Source organism: Myotis davidii, unplaced genomic scaffold (genome assembly GCF_000327345.1).
Source record: "Myotis davidii unplaced genomic scaffold, ASM32734v1 scaffold415, whole genome shotgun sequence".
Classification (NCBI taxonomy): domain Eukaryota; kingdom Metazoa; phylum Chordata; class Mammalia; order Chiroptera; family Vespertilionidae; genus Myotis; species Myotis davidii.
Genome location: NW_006287951.1, coordinates 4,814,509 through 4,832,629, shown reverse-complemented (window position 1 = coordinate 4,832,629; position 18,121 = coordinate 4,814,509). Strand labels below are relative to the sequence as shown.

At 40.5% G+C, this 18,121-nt stretch overlaps 2 protein-coding genes and 1 pseudogene across 2 annotated transcripts in view; all 3 read left to right on the top strand.

The window, feature by feature from the left end:
- LOC102763485 overlaps positions 1–13,347 on the top strand; it is a 16,924-nt pseudogene extending 3,577 nt beyond the window's left edge.
- On the top strand, positions 7–12,190 carry DBR1 (debranching RNA lariats 1). The gene is made up of 8 exons (XM_006759837.2): positions 7–101; positions 791–915; positions 3,336–3,416; positions 5,667–5,752; positions 7,392–7,616; positions 10,397–10,477; positions 10,733–10,878; positions 11,314–12,190. Exons 1-8 carry the CDS (start codon positions 58–60, stop codon positions 12,014–12,016), a joined length of 1,491 nt encoding a protein of 496 aa, XP_006759900.2. The 5' UTR covers positions 7–57; the 3' UTR covers positions 12,017–12,190.
- A 3,510-nt stretch (positions 13,348–16,857) lies between the features above and the next one.
- Positions 16,858–18,121, top strand: part of A4GNT (alpha-1,4-N-acetylglucosaminyltransferase) — a 5,039-nt gene continuing 3,775 nt past the window's right edge. Inside the window, exon 1 of the mRNA XM_006759819.2 lies at positions 16,858–17,287. Coding sequence (XP_006759882.1) covers positions 16,877–17,287 — 411 coding nt within the window. The 5' untranslated portion in view covers positions 16,858–16,876. The remainder of the gene's footprint in view (positions 17,288–18,121) is intronic.

Genomic DNA, 18,121 nt, shown 5'->3' with positions numbered 1-18,121 from the left:
CTGCTGCTGTGCTGCGGCGACTTCCAGGCGGTGCGCAACGAGGCGGACCTGCGCTGCATGGCCGTGCCCCCCAAGTACCGCCACATGCAGACCTTCTACCGGTGAGGCGCGGCGCGGCCCTGGGACCCGCGGGAGGGGGGACTCGCCAGCCGCGGGAGAACCCTGGGCGGGGTCGGAGCCCCTGTGTCTGAGTTCCCGTCCCGGTTCACGCCGTGTGTCTCCAGGAACCGGCGCTCGGTCAGTGTCACTCCTCACTGTCCACCTGCCTCACCTACTTCGGGAGGGATCGCAGCCTGAGGGCCCGACCTGGAGGGAGAGGCCGAAAGGTTAATCGATTTGTACTCGATGGGATTCCGGGACTAGTTGGTGCCGCGATCCCGGAGTTCCCATTGGGCGCCTGCTCCGCGCTCATCCCGGCTCTAGAAGCTGAGAACCGACCACGTTCCTGACGTCACTGGCCTGAAACGCGAGGTGGCAGCCCTTCGTTCCTAAGGACGAGGATGGGCAATTTAAAGCACTCACTGTTTTATTTTCCAATTTCAGTTTACGTTAAGTATTGTTTTGCATTAGTTTCAGGTGTGCTGCATAGTGGTTGGACAATGGTACACTCTACAAGGGGATGGGCAGTGTGTTTAGAAAGTGCCTTTTAACTTGAAGGGAGGAGCCCAGATTTTTCCTGAAGTCCTTGCTTTGCTCGGCTGCCCTGTCTGATTGTGTCGGCGCACCCGATTGCTTTTCTCTGTGCCTGCTTTTCTCTTTGCCAACGGACAGCTTTGCTCTTACGTTCCAGGTATTACTCTGGAGAGAAAAAGGCCCCGGTTCTCACAGTCTTCATTGGGGGGAACCACGAAGCCTCAAATCATTTGCAAGAGTTACCCTATGGTGGCTGGGTAGCACCAAACATTTATTATTTAGGTATGTGTTTGTGGGTAAGTTCTTGGTTGGAGGGGATGGAAGAGCCTTTTAAGCTTTCTATACCAGTTGGGCAGCGTCTTCAGATATGTGGTGTTTTGGGAATGTCTCTTAATTTGAATAGGTCATCATGAAAATATGTCCCGTGCTTCATCTAGTGCAGTGATGGCGAACCTTTTGAGCTCCGCGTGTCAGCATTTTGAAAAACCCTAACTTAACTCTGGTGCCGTGTCACATATAGACATCTTTTGATATTTGCAACCATAGTAAAACAAAGATTTGTATTTTTGATATTTATTTTATATACTTAAATGCCATTTAACAAAGAAAAATCAACCAAAAAAATGAGTTCATAGGTTCGCCATCACTGATCTAGTGTTTCAAGCAATAGATAATAAAACTGCAAAGAACTTACACACTACTTGTAATTCCTTTATTTTCCCCCCACTCTTTTTATTAAATGAAAAAAAGTAAACTTTTTATATTGGGAAATTGTTAAACATACACAAAACTAGAGAATAGTACGGGTTTTCCTCAGTATTAGAATGTAGAGCATTCCTATGAACACTTTCATAAGGGGAAATGGTGTAAAGCAAATAAGCAATTACCAGTAATTTAAAAATCACCAATACTGTGGTAACATTAGAAAATTTTTATTTTTTTTAGTTATTGATTTTAGAGAGAGAGGAAGAGAGAAAGAGGTTTCTTGTTTTACTTATTTATGCATTCATTAGTTAATTTTTGTATGTGCCCTGACTGGGGATTGAACCTGCAACTTTGGCTTATCAGGCCAATGCTCTAACCAACTGAGCTAAGTGGCCAGGGTCCTACCAATTACCATTAATTTACATGCAAAAATTTTGAGTATTCCCAGACACAGAAAATAACCTACTAAATCATACCAATAGGTTTGATGACATCCAGTTTTTTGCTAAGTATAACTCCTTTACAAGCTCAGACTTTTGTGCTACCTTCGGACACATCTAGCAAATAGATGCACAAAATAAATCGAGATAAAGCACAGATGCTCAGACATAGTTCAAAGCTATGGTGGCTTAATGCTGAGTGTAGTTCCTGGGGAAGGGGCTTAGTGGGGCCACTGTCCCTGCTCTGGATGCAGGCTACAAAACAAATGCTGAAGCTATTTTGGCTTTTCACCTATTTTCATTAGAGCAAAAATCCTCTTTGGATTTCTTTCAGTTAGTGAAAACAGGCATTCTGGAGAGAAAAAGGCTCCAGTTCTGTAGGTCTTTCATAAAAGTGAAATTGTGTAATACAGACTTTGGAAAAGCTGGGGATATCTGTATAATGAATCTCCATACTTATTAACTAGTTTCAACCACAATTATTCTGCCATTCTTATTTCAACCCATCCTCCCCTAAACTTTTTTGGTGGGAGAAGTGACGAGTTATTTTAAAGCAAATTCAAGTCATGAGATTATTTCATGTGTAAACACTCAGTACATATTTTTTAAGTGATAAGGATTTTAAAAAATACAGCTACAGTGCCATTGTTATACCTAGCTAAAGTAACAGTAATTCCTATTCTGTTGCCTAGTTCATGTTTAGATTTCCCTGATTATCACAGAGATGTCTGTTTTATAACTGACTTGTTCAATAGGACCCAAACAAGGTCCATGCATTTCATTGTCATGATGCTAAAGTCTCTAGCTGTTCCTTTCATCTCTCCTTCCCACCCCCATGCCATTTATTTGTTGAAGAAAATGGGAAAATTTCTTGTAGAATTTCCTGCATTCTAGATTTAGCTATTGGAATTCACTGAGTTGTTTAACATGTTCCTTTTATCCTCTGCATTGCCTGTAACCTGCATTTAGATTTACAGACCTGGTAAGATTTGGGTTCAATGTTAGCTCCTTTACACTCTACAGTCCTTTTTTCTCTTTACTAAAATGTTTGTAGGTGTTTCTGAAAACTACAGAAATTCAAATTCTCTAGTTCATTATTGATTGATCAGCTTTTGACAAGTGCAACATTATGAAAAAGTGAAATTTTTTAAAGGTGGTCAGTTTAGAAATGAAATGTAGAAGGTTCTTTATACCTTATATGTGCTGACTTTCAGATATATGACAAATAAATCCATCATAGGGCACTTTTTGCCTATTTCCTCACCACACCCTCATATTCCATTAGGTACCAAATTATGCCTGTTTTCCTCTAAGCACATCCTATTTCATTTGTTGTTTTTTTTCTGCTTAGTCTCTTGACTGATGTGCTTCTAGGCCTCTCTTCCCTAGTCTACCTTATAAATTGTTGGCATATTACTGTGTAAAAGAGTAACCTTATCATGATACTTTATTTTCAAATAATTTTAGGACTGCATGGAATTTTAGGCCTGGAAACTGTTCAGTCAGTAAAGAGATTGCTTTTGCCTATAGTAATCTTATTTAACTGTAATTTCTCAGGTTTGGCAGGTGTAGTAAAATACCGAGGTGTAAGGATTGGTGGAATCTCTGGTATCTTCAAATCTCACGACTATCGAAAAGGTATTGTTGTTCTGACTGTTCTTAAACTTTAAAACTTGCATGCCCCAGAGTAACTTAAGTGTAATATATAGTTTGCCTTTTTCATTGGATTTTTTTCTATGAACTGACTAATTTATTCTTAAATTTATATTATAAAATATTTTATGCCTATGGAAATATAGAGGACATAGAATGTACTATCTGTGTATCCACCATCAAGTTTCATCAAGACTTAGTATTCTTGCCACTTTTCATTTTGATTTTTTAAGAAATAAAACAGTACAGAATCAGTTGAAACTCATTATTGTCAGCCCTCAGTCCCATTCCTCTTTTTGTCCCTCTCTTTCCTCATTAGGTAGTCTGAATTTGGTGTTTATCATTCACTTGAGTATTTTATGTCATTACCATATATGTAACAGCTTTAAACAGTGTATTATATAGCATGTTTAAACTTCATATAAATGTATCATTTTGCATGTATCTTTCTGCAACTTTAATATGTTTTTGAAATTCATGTTGATACATGTAACTCTAATACATTCATTTTAGTTTGAATGTATCATTTTGCATGTATCTTTCTGCAACTTCTTTAATATGTTTTTGAAATTCATGTTGCTACATGTAACTCTAATACATTCATTTTAGTTTATGAATAGTATTCCATTGCATAAGTACAGTTGATCCTTGAACAACGCAGATGTTAGAGGCTCTAACTCCTGCATGGTAAAAAAAATCCACATATAAGTTTGACTTCTACAAAACTTAAGTTGTCCCTCAGTATTTGTGAGGGATTGGTTCCAGGACAACCCTCCCCCCCTCACTGTTGTGGATACCAAATCCATGGATATTCTACTCCCCTATGTAAAATGGTGTGTATCAATGAATATAGTTGACTCTCCACATCTGTGTACTCCCAACTGCATATCAAAAACAGTACAGGTATTTATTGAAAATAAAATAATCTATAAGTGGACATACACAGTTCAAACTTGTGTTGTTCAAGGATCAGCTATATACCACACTGCACTTATTCACCCTACAATATCTGAATGAATTATACCTTGATTTTAAAATTAAAGGAATAGCTTGTATTCACATTTGATTTTAAAATTTCTTGAATTAAGTTGGGTAGCTAAAACTTGTATCCTCAATGTAACTGTTAAGTCACAAGTTTGTTCCCAGTGCCCTTCTCTCTATGATTATAAACTATTGGCATGGGTGCATAAAAATAAGCCATCTCCTACATGGCAGATGTGTGTGCAAATTGGAACCACTCTTTGGAGGGACAATTGGTTATATCTGTGAAAATTATAAAAGCACTCTAACCCAGGAGTTCTACTCCCAGGAATGTGTCTCTAGGTATATTTTGCATGAGCAAAATGATATATGCAAATTTATTTAGTTTTATTTGTAGTAGCAAAAGTTAGGAACTAGTTAAATATATCATGACATAGCTATGCAGTTTAATGATATGACGCCATTAAAAAAGTAAAGAAAAGGATAAAGAAGCAGTTCTATATGTAACTAATATGAAAGAACTCCAAAATAAGTGAAGTGAAAAAACAAGGCACAGAACAAATATAAAGTATACAGCCATTTGTGTAAAAAAAAAAGAAAAAGGGGAGGATAAAGAAATAGATGATATGTTATATGCATAGATGAGATCCCTAGAATAAAATTCTAAAACCTGATTAACGCTAGCAGCCTCTAGGTAGTGTTCCTGATGGATGGGGACAGGAATTGGAGTACCCCCTCCCATTGTTCTGGCAGTTGTATTGAGATAAGATTTATATACCATTGCAAGTATACCATTCAATGGTTTTAGTACATTTATAGTTATGCATCCAGATTTTACCACCATCCAGATTTAGACCATTTCTTTCACCCCTAAAAGTTTTGTGCCTATTTGTAATTAATCCCTGCTCCCACCAGCCCTAGGGACCCACTGGTCTACTCTCTAGGAGGAACACTTGGTATTCTATATCTTTCCGGAGGTATTTTTTTAAACTACAGTATGTGAATAAACAATGTGCTTCAAAATTAAATATAATTTCATTTTAAAAACCACAAGCCCCCAAATTTAGATTCATAGTTTCTGATCACTTAGTAATTGAACATATAAACATATAAAGAGTAGTGTTTTTTATAAAATTTTAAGAACCAAAAGCATTGATAACAGACACTAGTTTTAGGGAAGTATGTGTATCTATTTATATAATTTGCAGTTTTTAAAGGTGTTGAATACAGCTTATTTCTCTCCTTCAATTTAAGGTCATTTTGAGTGCCCTCCTTATAATTCAGCTACAATAAGGAGTATATATCATGTGAGAAATGTTGAAGTGTATAAATTAAAACAGGTATGTAAAAAGTACAATATGGCAGGCTTGAAAAAATGTTAAAGTAATTCTGTACCAAAATGTGTTTGATCATTTTGGTATATTACTTCCAAGAAGAGCATAGTTCAGTATTTCTAAAATTTGGATTTGAGTTGTGTGTAGGAGGTTCACAGATGAACATTAAAAAATTCTTATGGTAATAAATTTATTTTAGTGAGTAAAAATAAAACATTCAACTCATGATTTCAGATATTATTATGGTAAGGCTAAAAATATATTGGAATAAAGTGATACTTTAAAGAAAATATTAGAATATTTTTTTAAAGAATGGTATTAAATAGAAAATAAATAATAGTAGAGATGATAGAAGGTATGGGGAAACTGTGGTCTCTAAAAACACTGACTCAGCTGGAGAATAGGTGAAGCTAGGTTTTTGTTTGAGAACCATTTCAGTGCCTGACACTGGGCTAAGCAGTTTTCACATGAGATATTTCATATCATTGCCACTCAAATTCTGTCAGATTAAGAATGAGAGGCCAAGACTCAGATAGATAAGCAACCTGCCCAAGATCTCCCAAGTAGTTAAGTGGCAGAGCCTGTCTGAGAGAACTCAGGCCCTTCCCACCATAGCACACAGCCTCTGTGGGAGCGTAAGGATGCTTGCAGGCATTCAGTGCCTACTCAGCAGTTCCTTACTTTGAATGCTTTTTCCTTTTCATCAGTCTAAATCCTACCAGTCCTTGAAGACCCAGGTTAGATACTACTTCCCAACCAGTGTTCTAGTTAAAGTCATCATGTTTCACTGAAAAAATATTTTTAATCCTCACCCGAGGATATAGTTTACTGATTTTTTTTTTTTAAAGAGTGAAAGAGAAACGTCAGTCGGTTGCCTTCTGTACTCGCCCTGACCCAGGATTGAACCTGTCACTTAAACTTGTTCCCTGATGGGGAATTGAACCGGTAACCTTTCCAACCAACTGAGCCACACCGTCCAGGGCTTAACTGAATTTTCATTGCACATATTGCCCTGACTAGTTAGTCATCTCTTTCTTATAGTTTGTATTGTCTTGAACACTTAAGTTATTTACATTTAGTTTTCCAAGTGTGGGATGAGTAAAGTATGGAGTGTATTTTGTGTTCCCCATGAAGACAATAGCCACCTTAAATACTTCTAATATGACTTATGTAGCCAACAGAGTATTTTTGGTATATACTATCTGAGTCCATTAGAAAAAAAAGTGGACTATATCTTTAGGTTTACCGTATCATTTACATTAGATGTCTTATGAAATCTGGTGTCTCTGGATCGTAAAACATGGTTTCTTTACCAAAAAGGGAAAAGCACAATGGTTATTACATATTTTAGAAACTGAATGTAAAAGACCATAGCTGATTAGCAGTCTAATCAAAGCATGTCTGCTGACCTGCCTTGCTGGAAAATAAGGATGATTTGTGAGGCGGGGAGAAAGCTGTTTCTTTTTTTTGCCCGCGTGAGTGAATAGGTTAGTACTTCTGTGACTTCCTTCCATAAAGAGCCTTAGAATGAGTTACACAAAAATCCAGAGGTCTAAGTGGGTAAATGGTATGTGTCAGGGGAGAGAATGAAGGGAGTTTTGCTTGTGGTTAATCTGTTTTTAAGAGTTTTCTTTCTCTGTTAAAGCTGAAGCAGCCTATGGACATATTCTTATCTCATGATTGGCCAAGAAGTATATACCATTATGGAAATAAGAAGCAACTTCTTAAGACTAAATCTTTTTTCCGACAAGAAGTGGAAAATAACACCTTAGGAAGTCCTGCTGCCTCAGAGCTCCTAGAGCACTTAAAACCAACTTACTGGTTTTCCGCACACCTTCATGTGAAGTTTGCAGCCTTGATGCAGCATCAGGTAGAAAACACAGTATTTATTCTTGCATTTAACAAACACTTATTGAACATCAGTGGGCTACCCACTGTTGAAACAGTTGTAAAGTTAGAGAAAGAAATGAAAGATAACTTCCAGAATCCAGCGGGGGAAGAGATAAGTAAGCAGGCAATGATAAAATAGTGTAATAAGTTTGTGACAAAACGTCCTAGGGTACTGGGAGCACCTACGCCAGACTATGTGGACAAAGAGATGAAGCAAGAGAAGCTTTTCCAAAGGAATTGATGGTGCAGGAAGGAGTAGATTATGAGGGTAATCTATGAAGAGGGACCAATGTGTGCGAAGGCCAGAGGCTGAGAACAGGGTGCCTTTGGGGGACTGCAGCTCGTCCCCATGGCGGAGGATAGACCCTGGGGCACGATCATAGTGCCATGCGCTGGAGTTTGGGTTTTAACCAGAGGTAGTGGGGAAAGTTGGAGAGTGATGAAATACAGATTTTCATTTTTGAAAGATTAGTTTCACTACAGTTTTGCAGATGGATTAGAGTGATATAAAATAGGAGGCACAGGAGGTTCTTTAAGCAAAAGATGAGATGGCAACCTAAGGCGAAGAAGGAACACAGAGAATAAAGCAGAGTCTAGAGAGATTTTGGAAGTAGAATCATCAGGATTTGGTGATGGAGGGAGGAGGGAATCTAGGATGAGTCTAAGTTTGCCTTGGGTAATTGCATGGTATAGTGCTTGATAGAAGGTAGAGAATAAATATATACCTATGATTAAGTTTTTATGGAAATATGTGGTTCTTTCTTTCACCTCCGATTCAGACTAAACTCTGACTTTCCCATAAAGTGTTTCAGAGGGAAAACATTTAGAAGATGCTTGGTTAACAAAGTGAGGAGTTCTTGGAGACTTATATAGGATTTCTGAGTCTTGAATGTACTGATTAATGGGCATTGCCTTACTCCAATAGTGCAATGTGGTTTACAGTGCTTCCCGAACTTGCTTGACCAAACACTTTTCAGTGGTAGAGGTCCACTTTAGCTGTGTTCCTCAAGGAGACCAGGTTACTCCTTTCATTTTCCCAAGTCCAAGTAACCTGTTTTTATATCAGTCGTCTTTTTTTTTTTTTTTAATGTTATTGATTTCAGAGAGGAAGGGAGAGGGATATAGAAACATCAATGATGAGAGATAATCATCGATTGGCTGCCTCCTGTATGTCCCCCACTGGAGATTAAGCCCGCAACCTGGGCATGTGCCTTGCCTAGGAATCAAACTGTGACCTCCTTGTTCATAGGTCAATGCTGAACCATTGAGCCTCGCCAGTTGGGTTCAATTGCCTTTCCACATCTGTGTTACTCTTTTCTGTGTCTTAGGACTCCTGACACGCTTGGCTTCTTATTGAAGTATCTGATTTGCTACTTTTCCCCACTGCATCTTCTGCTGTCAGCCAGAGACTTTTACCTCCGTATTAACAACATATTCGATCCCTTTTTCTTGGCTCCTCAACCTCTGACTTTGCCAGTGTTCTCTTTTAGCCCTTTCACCAGCCCCAAAGATCACCTTTCTTCAGAACTGCCCTGTAGCCAAGATCTGTGTAACCTCTGTGCCTTCCACCTCTCTGAGTCCCTCTTCAGCACTGAAGTTTGATACCTGGTCCACAGCAGGACATCCCATAGCTTGTTCCCTTGTATTTTTTCCTCCAGGTGCCTTACTGTTTTCAGTGAGTCCCTTTTTTACTGTTTTTACTATGACCTTGTTAGTGACCCCTTCCATATTTCTGTCTGACAATTCACTTTTCGAAAAATAGCTTTATTGGTGCCCTGGACAGTGGTGAGAGCGTCGGTCTGCACACTGAAGGGTTGCAGGTTCAATCCTCGGCCCTGGTCGGGGCAAGTGCAGGAAGCAACCAGTCGATGTATCTCTCTCACATCCATATTTTTCTCACTCCTCCCCCTCCCTACCTCCCTCCCACTCTCTAAAAATCAATGGGAAAAATATCCTTGGGTGAGGATTAACAACAAAAAGCTTTATTGGTGTATAATTTACTTAAAATTCAATCAAGTGTATAATTCAGTGATTTTTTGTGTGTGCACACATCACATAATCCAGTTTTTGAATATTTCCATCATCTGAAAAGATCCTTTGTGTGTGTGTTTGATGTCATTCCTTGTTCTCATTCTCAGCCCAGGCAACCACTAATCTGCTTTGTGTCTCTATGGCTTTGCCCTTTCTGAACCTTTCATATAAATGTAATCATAAATATATAGTCTTTGGTATCTGGCTTCTATTATTTGCTTGTTTTTGAGGTTCACTTATGTTATTGTATCTATCTGTGTTTTATTTATTTTTATTGTTGAATAGTATAGTATTTCATTCTGTGTATATATTGCATCTAACTTTGATGTTGTATCTAAGAAATCTTTGCCTAACTCAAGGTAGTGACGATTTTTCTTCTATGATTTCTTCTAAAAATCGTGTACTTTTAACTCTGCCAATTTATTTTTAAGCTCTTCTGTTATCTTTAATCCTTTTGTTATATGCCTTAATATATGTGTTCAATGCTTTGATTTAACATTATCATCATCACCATTAGTTTCTACTTTGACTTATGTAAGAATGTAAGACATGAAAGCCAGAGAGTTTAAGTGCCCATTGTTGCACAAGTGAGTGTAGAACTAACTTGCTTTGAAAAAGTAACAGTTGTTCCTTTGACACACAACTTTGTGTAACAAAGATTGTTTCCATCCTATCCAATGTATGAATTATCTGTGATGTTTTAACATTCTTTCTTAAATCATGGTTTAGGCCAAGGATGAAGGAGAGACTGCCAAAGCAACCAAATTTTTAGCCTTGGACAAATGCTTACCACATAGAGACTTTCTTCAGGTAAGAAGAAAATGAAATAACTTTTCAATATAGTTTTACTCTTCCAATGATTATGAAAACATCTTAATTTTTGTTTTCTAAACTATTAATTTGTGTATTTTGTAATTTATATAGTCTGAGAATTCTTTGGGAATATTTACATTAATATTTTTAGTCTACTAAATTAAATTCCTTTTAACTTTCATTGTTACATTGAAATCCTTAGATATTAAAAATAGATATGTATTTGTTAAAATTACCCATTTGTTCTTATAGGTAATAGAAATAGATCATGACCCCAGTGCTCCTGATTACTTGGAGTATGATATTGAATGGCTCACTGTTCTCAGGGCTACAAATAATCTTATTAATGTAACTGCGCGCCTATGGAATATGCCTGAAAATAATGGCCTGCATACAAGGTAAGCCTGACCTTTTTTGGACTTGCTGTCACTATGCTTGTAAGGTTTTTGTGGTCGCCCCCCTCTTTCTTTAATTAAGAAAAAAAACAAAACCCTGTTAAATGAGTGTAAGAATAATTCATGGTTTACAAGAAAATGGGTTGTTGAGTACCAACCCAAATAAGTGTATAAGTGATTAAGTATGCACAAAACTAATATGGTGGAGATTTGGTTCACATTAAAACAACTTATACTTGCTTTAGGTTGTACGGACAGCTTTTCTTATGAATTGTTTTTATTTTGAAATGGTCCTTTGTTAAATTAACTAATTTTACTAAATGGAATTTAGATTATCGTTTATTTTTTATCCTTGTACCTGAAGTTCATAGTTAGATTTCATAATTTGTTGTCTGGGGCCAATGACGTATAAAAGACCATTGTTTTGGACTTTTATAGGTGGGATTATAGTCCAACAGAAGAAGCTATGAATGAAGTATTGGAAACATTGAATCATGACCTCAAAGTTCCATTTAACTTTAGCGTGACGGCTGCTTGTCATGACCCAAGCAAGCCACAGACACAAGTGCAGTTGGTTCACAGGATCAACCCTCAGACTACTGAGTTTTGTGCCAAACTTGGCATCACAGACATTAATGTCAGTCTTCAGAAGGCCAAGGAAGAACACCACTTGTGTGGTGAATATGAAGAGCAGGAGGAAGGGGGCAGTAATGACTCTGGAGAAGAGCCCAGTGAATATAACACAGACACCTCTGCCCTGTCCTCTACTAATCCAGATGAAATAGTGTTAGAGGAAGAAGAAGAGGAAGAGGAAGAGGAAGATAGTTTTGTAAGTGCACACAGTGACCTGAATACAACATCCCTAGAACCTTCTTCTGACCTGGCCTCTGACTTTTCTGCAAGCTTCTCTGATGTCAGGATTTTGCCAGGTTCCATGTTTGTTTCTTCGGATGATACATCGGGTTCCCCAGGTAGCGGAGAGGGGAAACCTGGCGAGGTTGTGGAGTCTGGAGATGGGAAGGACTTAACCAGAGCACCAGGGAAGAGGCTGAGTGATGAGTCTGTACCTGAACAAAGAAAGAAAATTAAGAGGAGGAATCAAGCCATCTATGCTGCAGAGGATGATGACGATGCAGCATGAGACAGTTTATCATCTTGTATACAGATATGTGATTTTTAAGACCATATTTTTAGAGTTGGGTTTTTTGACTCAAGACTTAACTTTGTAATAATGAAGTTATATAGAGAATTGACTTTGCCCTTAGGCCCTTGTATATTTCATATACAAACATATTAAAATTTCATCTCTTTACTAGATTGAGTACCCTTACTTTAAAGACAGATACTACTCACTTTCATTGTTTTCAACACAAACTTGAAAACACATGGAAGGAGGTTAAAGAGAAGAAGCTTACAGCGGGGCTTCTGTCTTAGCTGGGGCTGCTATAACAAAATACCGCGGACGGAAGGCTTAATCAACAGACACCTATTGCTCGCAGTTCTGGAACTGGGAAGTCCAAGATCAAGGTGAAGATGGGTTCCTGGAGAGGACTCTCTCGTTTGTAGATAGCTGCCTTCCTACTGGGTCCTCCCCTGGCCTTTCCGAGGTGAATGCTTGTGGAGAGAGAGAGAGGGATCTTTGTTTTCCCCTCTTGTAAGAATGCCCCCTTCGTGACCTCATCTAAACCTAATGACCTCAGAAAGGCCACACCTCCAAATGACATTACCTTGGGGGTTAGGGCTTCATTCTCCCACATTTGGTGGTGGTGGTGGTGGGGGCACAAACATTCAGTCCACAACCGTTTCTTTCAGCCACATCGGGTCCTGCTCGTTCTCACAGCCACTCGGTTTTACAAAGTTCCCTGCCATGTAGACACATGGCACAGGTGGCTCTAGATGTTTCCAGTTCCTTACAGAACAAAGAGAATAAACACTGACTTACAGAGCCTGAAAGCAAACCTTGTTCACACGGCCCTCCGCTCCGCTCCGACTGGACCACTGTTCAGTTTACGTATCTTGCAGACCCTGTTCTTCAGCCTGAAAGGGTGGTGTCTGCACAACTGCTGCACTGAGAACAACTGTTTTCCCTTATCTCCCTGCCCTTACCCCCATCCCTTCCTTTATCTGTAAGTAAACTTAAAAAAGGGGAAAATGACACGTGTGAGCACAGTAATTTCCAGAACAAACCCAGAAATACCTTCCTGATCGCTATGCAAGGTTTTGTACACAGGAGCATGTTGGACTGGCACGGCTGAGTGGAGAACAAAAGCATTATTGTCAGAAATGCAAGGCTAGAACCACTGGACACGCAGAACAGTTTAAAATATTGTCATGGGACCAGGGAATTTTATGCTGGCATGATTTCAAAGATTTTCAATAAAAAAAAATTTGTTTTTCAGGATTTAATGTTGAAAATGTCACTTGTTCATAACCTTCAGTTATTCCCACATGGGTTCCCAGGTGTTAGGCTGGGAACCTGTTCTCTCTCACTCTGCAGTGAACTGTCTCTGTTCATGCACCTAAACCCAGGTCTCTAGTCTTCGTTCCAGCTTCAGAACAGTGATGAAAGGAACTGGCAATGGTTTTATTTTTTTGTTAATTTTGTTTTTGTTTGTTTTTTAAATATACCTTTATTGATTTCACAGAGGAAGGGAGAGGGGAAGAGAGAAACATCAATGATGAGAGAGAATCATAGATCGGCTGCCTCCTGCACACCCCCCACTGGGGATGGAACCCGCAACCCAGGCATGGACCCTGACCAAGAGCCAATGTATTTTTTTAAATTAAAATTTATTGTTTAGAGAGAGAGAAAGGGAAGGCAGGGAGAGAGAAACATGGATTTGTTGTTTTACTTATTTATGAATTCATTAGTGGATTCTTGTATGTGCCCTGACCGGGGATCAAACCTACTACCTTGGTGTATCACGAGGATGCTCTAACCAACTGACTACCAGCCAAGGCAGAAATGGACAATGTTGATAAGATATCACTTTGTATTGGTTTTGCACTGTTAATAGCTGAATGCTTTAACAAGTTTATCAGCCCCACTTGATTAACAAATATGTTAAAAACCGGAACTGTGGTTCCAAGTGCTCCAAAGTAAATAGGGCAAGTATTGTTGGCTCGAAAATTTCCTTCTTACAATAAAGCAAGAGTTCAAAGAAGCTACAGAATTAAGAGGTGCACTTTTCACGTGTAATTCAGTTCAACAAACATTTCGTGTTAAAATTCCTTTAACTTCCTTCTTGATACAGTGAGTCCTTTATAGCCGAGGGAGTGTGGGCCCAAACCTTGAAGTTTTCCCAGTTGAGTTTATCAGAGGTTATCCGTGGGGCTGGTGGGTTGGGGGAAATCTCAGCTCTGATTCCAAGGTTTTCCTCCCTGTACCAACTTTTCTTCAGACTAGCTCCGAACATCCAAAGAAGAGTATTGTAAAATAAAGACAATACTGGGATAATATTGAATGTAAAAAAAACAACCCACCGGATTCAGAGGTTTTGCCCTCATCCTGGGTGGGGCTACATCACTCCACCGTTGCTAAGGCCTCATCAGTCAGTAGCAGTTTCCCAGGCTCCACAGTCCACTGCACTGACCACTCTGGCTCACATTGGGATGGAGGAAGCAGGAACTCTCACAGGAGGCCAAAGCTTTTAGGAAAGGAGACGACATCGGGATGCATATGTGGCTTTCACAAGCGTATCCAGACCCACCCATTGCACATCTCAGATCTCTCCCTGGGGTTGGTTGGCTGGTCGGAGCAAGCCTGCCATTGTGTGGGGCAGGCATTTGGAGGAATTTTGAACAGAGTTCTTGTCATGGAGCATCAAAGAGCGGGGACATTCCTTCAGACAGGGAATATGTAGGGGCTCTGCATCAGTGACACTCAGGGCAAAGGGACTGGTGCAGGGTATGGCCCCAGGGTCCCCAAAGCCCAAACTGGGACCTCTGGGGACCTGTGGAGTCCAGGTTAGGAGCTGCTGCTGTGCATCTACCCACACAAAGTCCGTGTGATACAGGCCAGGTAAGGCAGAAAGGGGAGCGGAAGGAAGGGAAGGCAGTTCTGTTCCCACCAGAGGGAAGGCTGAAGGGAAGATCTGGGGGCCCTGGGAGTTCCTGGCAGAGTGGCTCAGGTGACAGGAGGCCTCTGCAGAAACACTCAGGAAGGACATCAGGTTCACACCAGAGCACCCAGGGGGAACTGTGGCTACCTGCTCATGGCTGAGAGAAGGCTCTGAGTTGAAGATAGGCGACTCCCTGAATGAGGATGGTTTCACTGAGGATAACTACCTACTCATGTCAGGAGCCCTGGGGCACAGACCACAGGAGAGCGACACTATCTTTGGAGATGTGGGGGTTGCCACGTCAGTGGAGGGTGATGAACCTGACCTTGTGAGGCTTGGAGGAAGCTATACCTCACAAGGGGGGCCTCAGGGCAAAGGATCCTTCCTGAAGCCACTGTAACTGAAAGTGGCTAATAAATTCTGGTTCCAAATCATCAGGACCTTGGATTCCCGGGGCTGTCCACTGCTTATTGGTGGTGATGGACTGACTTCTTTTACTCAAATCTGTGTTTGCAAAGTTTGGCCCAAATTACAGGGTCGTCTGATGATGAAACTTTCCCAAGGCTCTGCTCATGATTTGGATTGAAACTAAACTGCTTAGGTGCCATATCTTTTAGCTTCAGGGTTATATTCAACTTTCTCCAGATGAAGTCATCACCCTATAACCCCCTCCCCTTGATAAATCCACAAATAGGATTAGTGTGTGGCTCACCTGAAAAATTGTGCGAAGCCTTTATTGTCCCCAAGTCTCTGTGTTTGGGGCAACTTAATAAGGGAGGAGCTTTCTGAGAACTCGTGTTTAGTGTTAATCTTCGGCCAATGATTTACTTCCCTCAGTTGTTGAGTTGGAAGATTAGGTGGTGATTTATCAAAGAGTAGAGCAGGAAAAACTTGTGGTCATCGCTAAGACTTCAGACAGTGGCTAACGGCAAGTTTCAGGCTAGAAGGTAAGCTCTGATTCATTGGCTTATTGTTTTCTAAAAGAGGCACATGGAATGTGAAAAAATAGACCATCGAAAAAGTGAAGTCTTTGCTCTCCTGGAGTTAGAGCTAATGTTTATGGAGAAGGGGGTCCTACAGGGACAGGCAAGCCCAAGTTAGAGGCATGGGTCTGCTAACTGTGATCTTGGCAAGTTCTTTAACTCTAGACTTCAGTTTGCTTCTCTGGTTAATTTTCTTCTTAGTTCTATTAGTTTCTTAGTAAATTACCTTGATTTTTTTAGGTGGGCAATCATATTTTCTACAACTAGTGATGTCGTTGCCTCATCCTTTCTAGAATTCATAGCAGACATTCTTTTCTCTTGTTTTATTGCCTTGGTTAGACTTAGCAGAGGATCATTGATCGGCTGCCTCCTGCACGCCTTCTGTTGAACAGAATTGTATCCTGTTCTTGGCATCTATTCACCAAAATGATCATGCAGCTTTTCTTCTTTAATCTATAAGCCAGTGCATGTGATTAATAGTTTTTCTGTTAATGAACGATTTCCCCACCCTATTTTTTTAAAATATATTTTATTGATTTTTCACAGAGAGGAAGGGAGAGAGATAGAGTTAGAAACATCGATGAGAGAGATACATCGATCAGCTGCCTCCTGCACATCTCCTACTGGGGATGTGCCCGCAACCCAGGTACATGCCCTCGACCGAAATCGAACCCGGGACCTTTCAGTCTGCAGGCCAACGCTCTATCCACTGAGCCAAACCGGTTTTGGCTTCCCCCCCTATTTTGAATCACCTTAAATTTCTCAGTTAAACTCCAGTTAATACATTTTTCTTTTGAATATTGCATGACTTGATTTGTTTATAGTTCACTTGGGATTTAAGCTTAGAAGTGATACTCTTTTATTGTTTTTGCATGTGCTATCTTTACCCGGTTTTGTGGATGTGATTTTTAATGAATTGTGTTGACTTAAAGGAGCGGCCAGAAGGGAGACGTGGACATGCTGAAGGAGCTCCAGCTCTCCCTGTTGGTCGTCCTGCTGCTCTCCTGCGGCTTCCTCTACCAGCTCACCCTGAAGCCCAGCTGCCTCTTCTCCTGCCGGCCCCCCCATAAGTCCCAGCAGGGGCCGGAAGCCCTTCTGGGCAAGGGACGCAGCATTGTGTTCCTAGAGACCTCTGAGAGGACGGAGCCGTCCCCGCTGGTCTCCTGCGCTGTGGAGTCCGCTGCCAAGGTTTATCCCGGGCAGCCGGTGGTGTTCTTCATGAAGGGCCTCAGCAGCTCCACGCAGCTGCCCCCGAACGCCACGTACCCAGCCTTTTCCCTCCTCTCAGCAATAGACAACGTTTTCCTCGTCCCTTTGGATATGAAAAGCCTGTTTGAAGACACTCCATTGTCTTCATGGTACACTCAAGTAAGTGTCCAGAGAATCTTAGGATGCCCATGTTGGGAGGGACCACAGACAGCCTACTCATTTTATAGATGGGTAAACTGAGGGTAAGGATTCAGTGTGAGAGACAGGACTAGAACCCAGAGCCTTTAACTCTTTTTTTAATTTTTTTAAAAAATATGTTTTTATTGACTTTTAGAGAGAAGAAGAGGGAGAGAGAGAGAGAGAGAGAGAGAGAGAGAGAGAGACTTCAATGATGAGAGAGGATCATTGATTAGCTGCCTCCTACATGCCTCCTACTGGGGATTGAGCCCACAACCCAGGCATGTGCTCTGCCCGGAATGGAACCGTGACCTCCTGGTTCAACCACTGCACCACACCAGTTGGGCAGATCCTTTAACTCTTGCCTGGGTTGAGCTCTGATTCAAGTAATTGGGAGAGACCATAAGTTACTTACCTTTTCCTGTTGTCTTTTGTTTCTAGCTTTCTATCTTAGTATCTAGGTTCCGTTTGAGACTACTCTTAACGGAATGAGTTTCTGTATTTTTTCTAGCTGTGTATACTCCTTATTTTTCCCTGCCAGTTTTAAACCCATCATGTTAAACTATTTTTGCACCTTAAGGGGAAACTAGATTTCACTTGAAAATTATGTAAATAGAAAATTCACAATAGATCAGGTGGGGTGCTGCTGTATAAGATTGAGTTATATTAAGATTCTAGAGGCCCGATGCATGAAATTTGTGCATGGGTAGGCCTTCCGCTGAAACCGGTTTGGCTCAGTGGATGGAGCGTCGGCCTGCGGACTGAGAGGTCCCGGGTTCGATTCCGGTCAGGGGCATGTGCCTGGGTTGTGGGCGC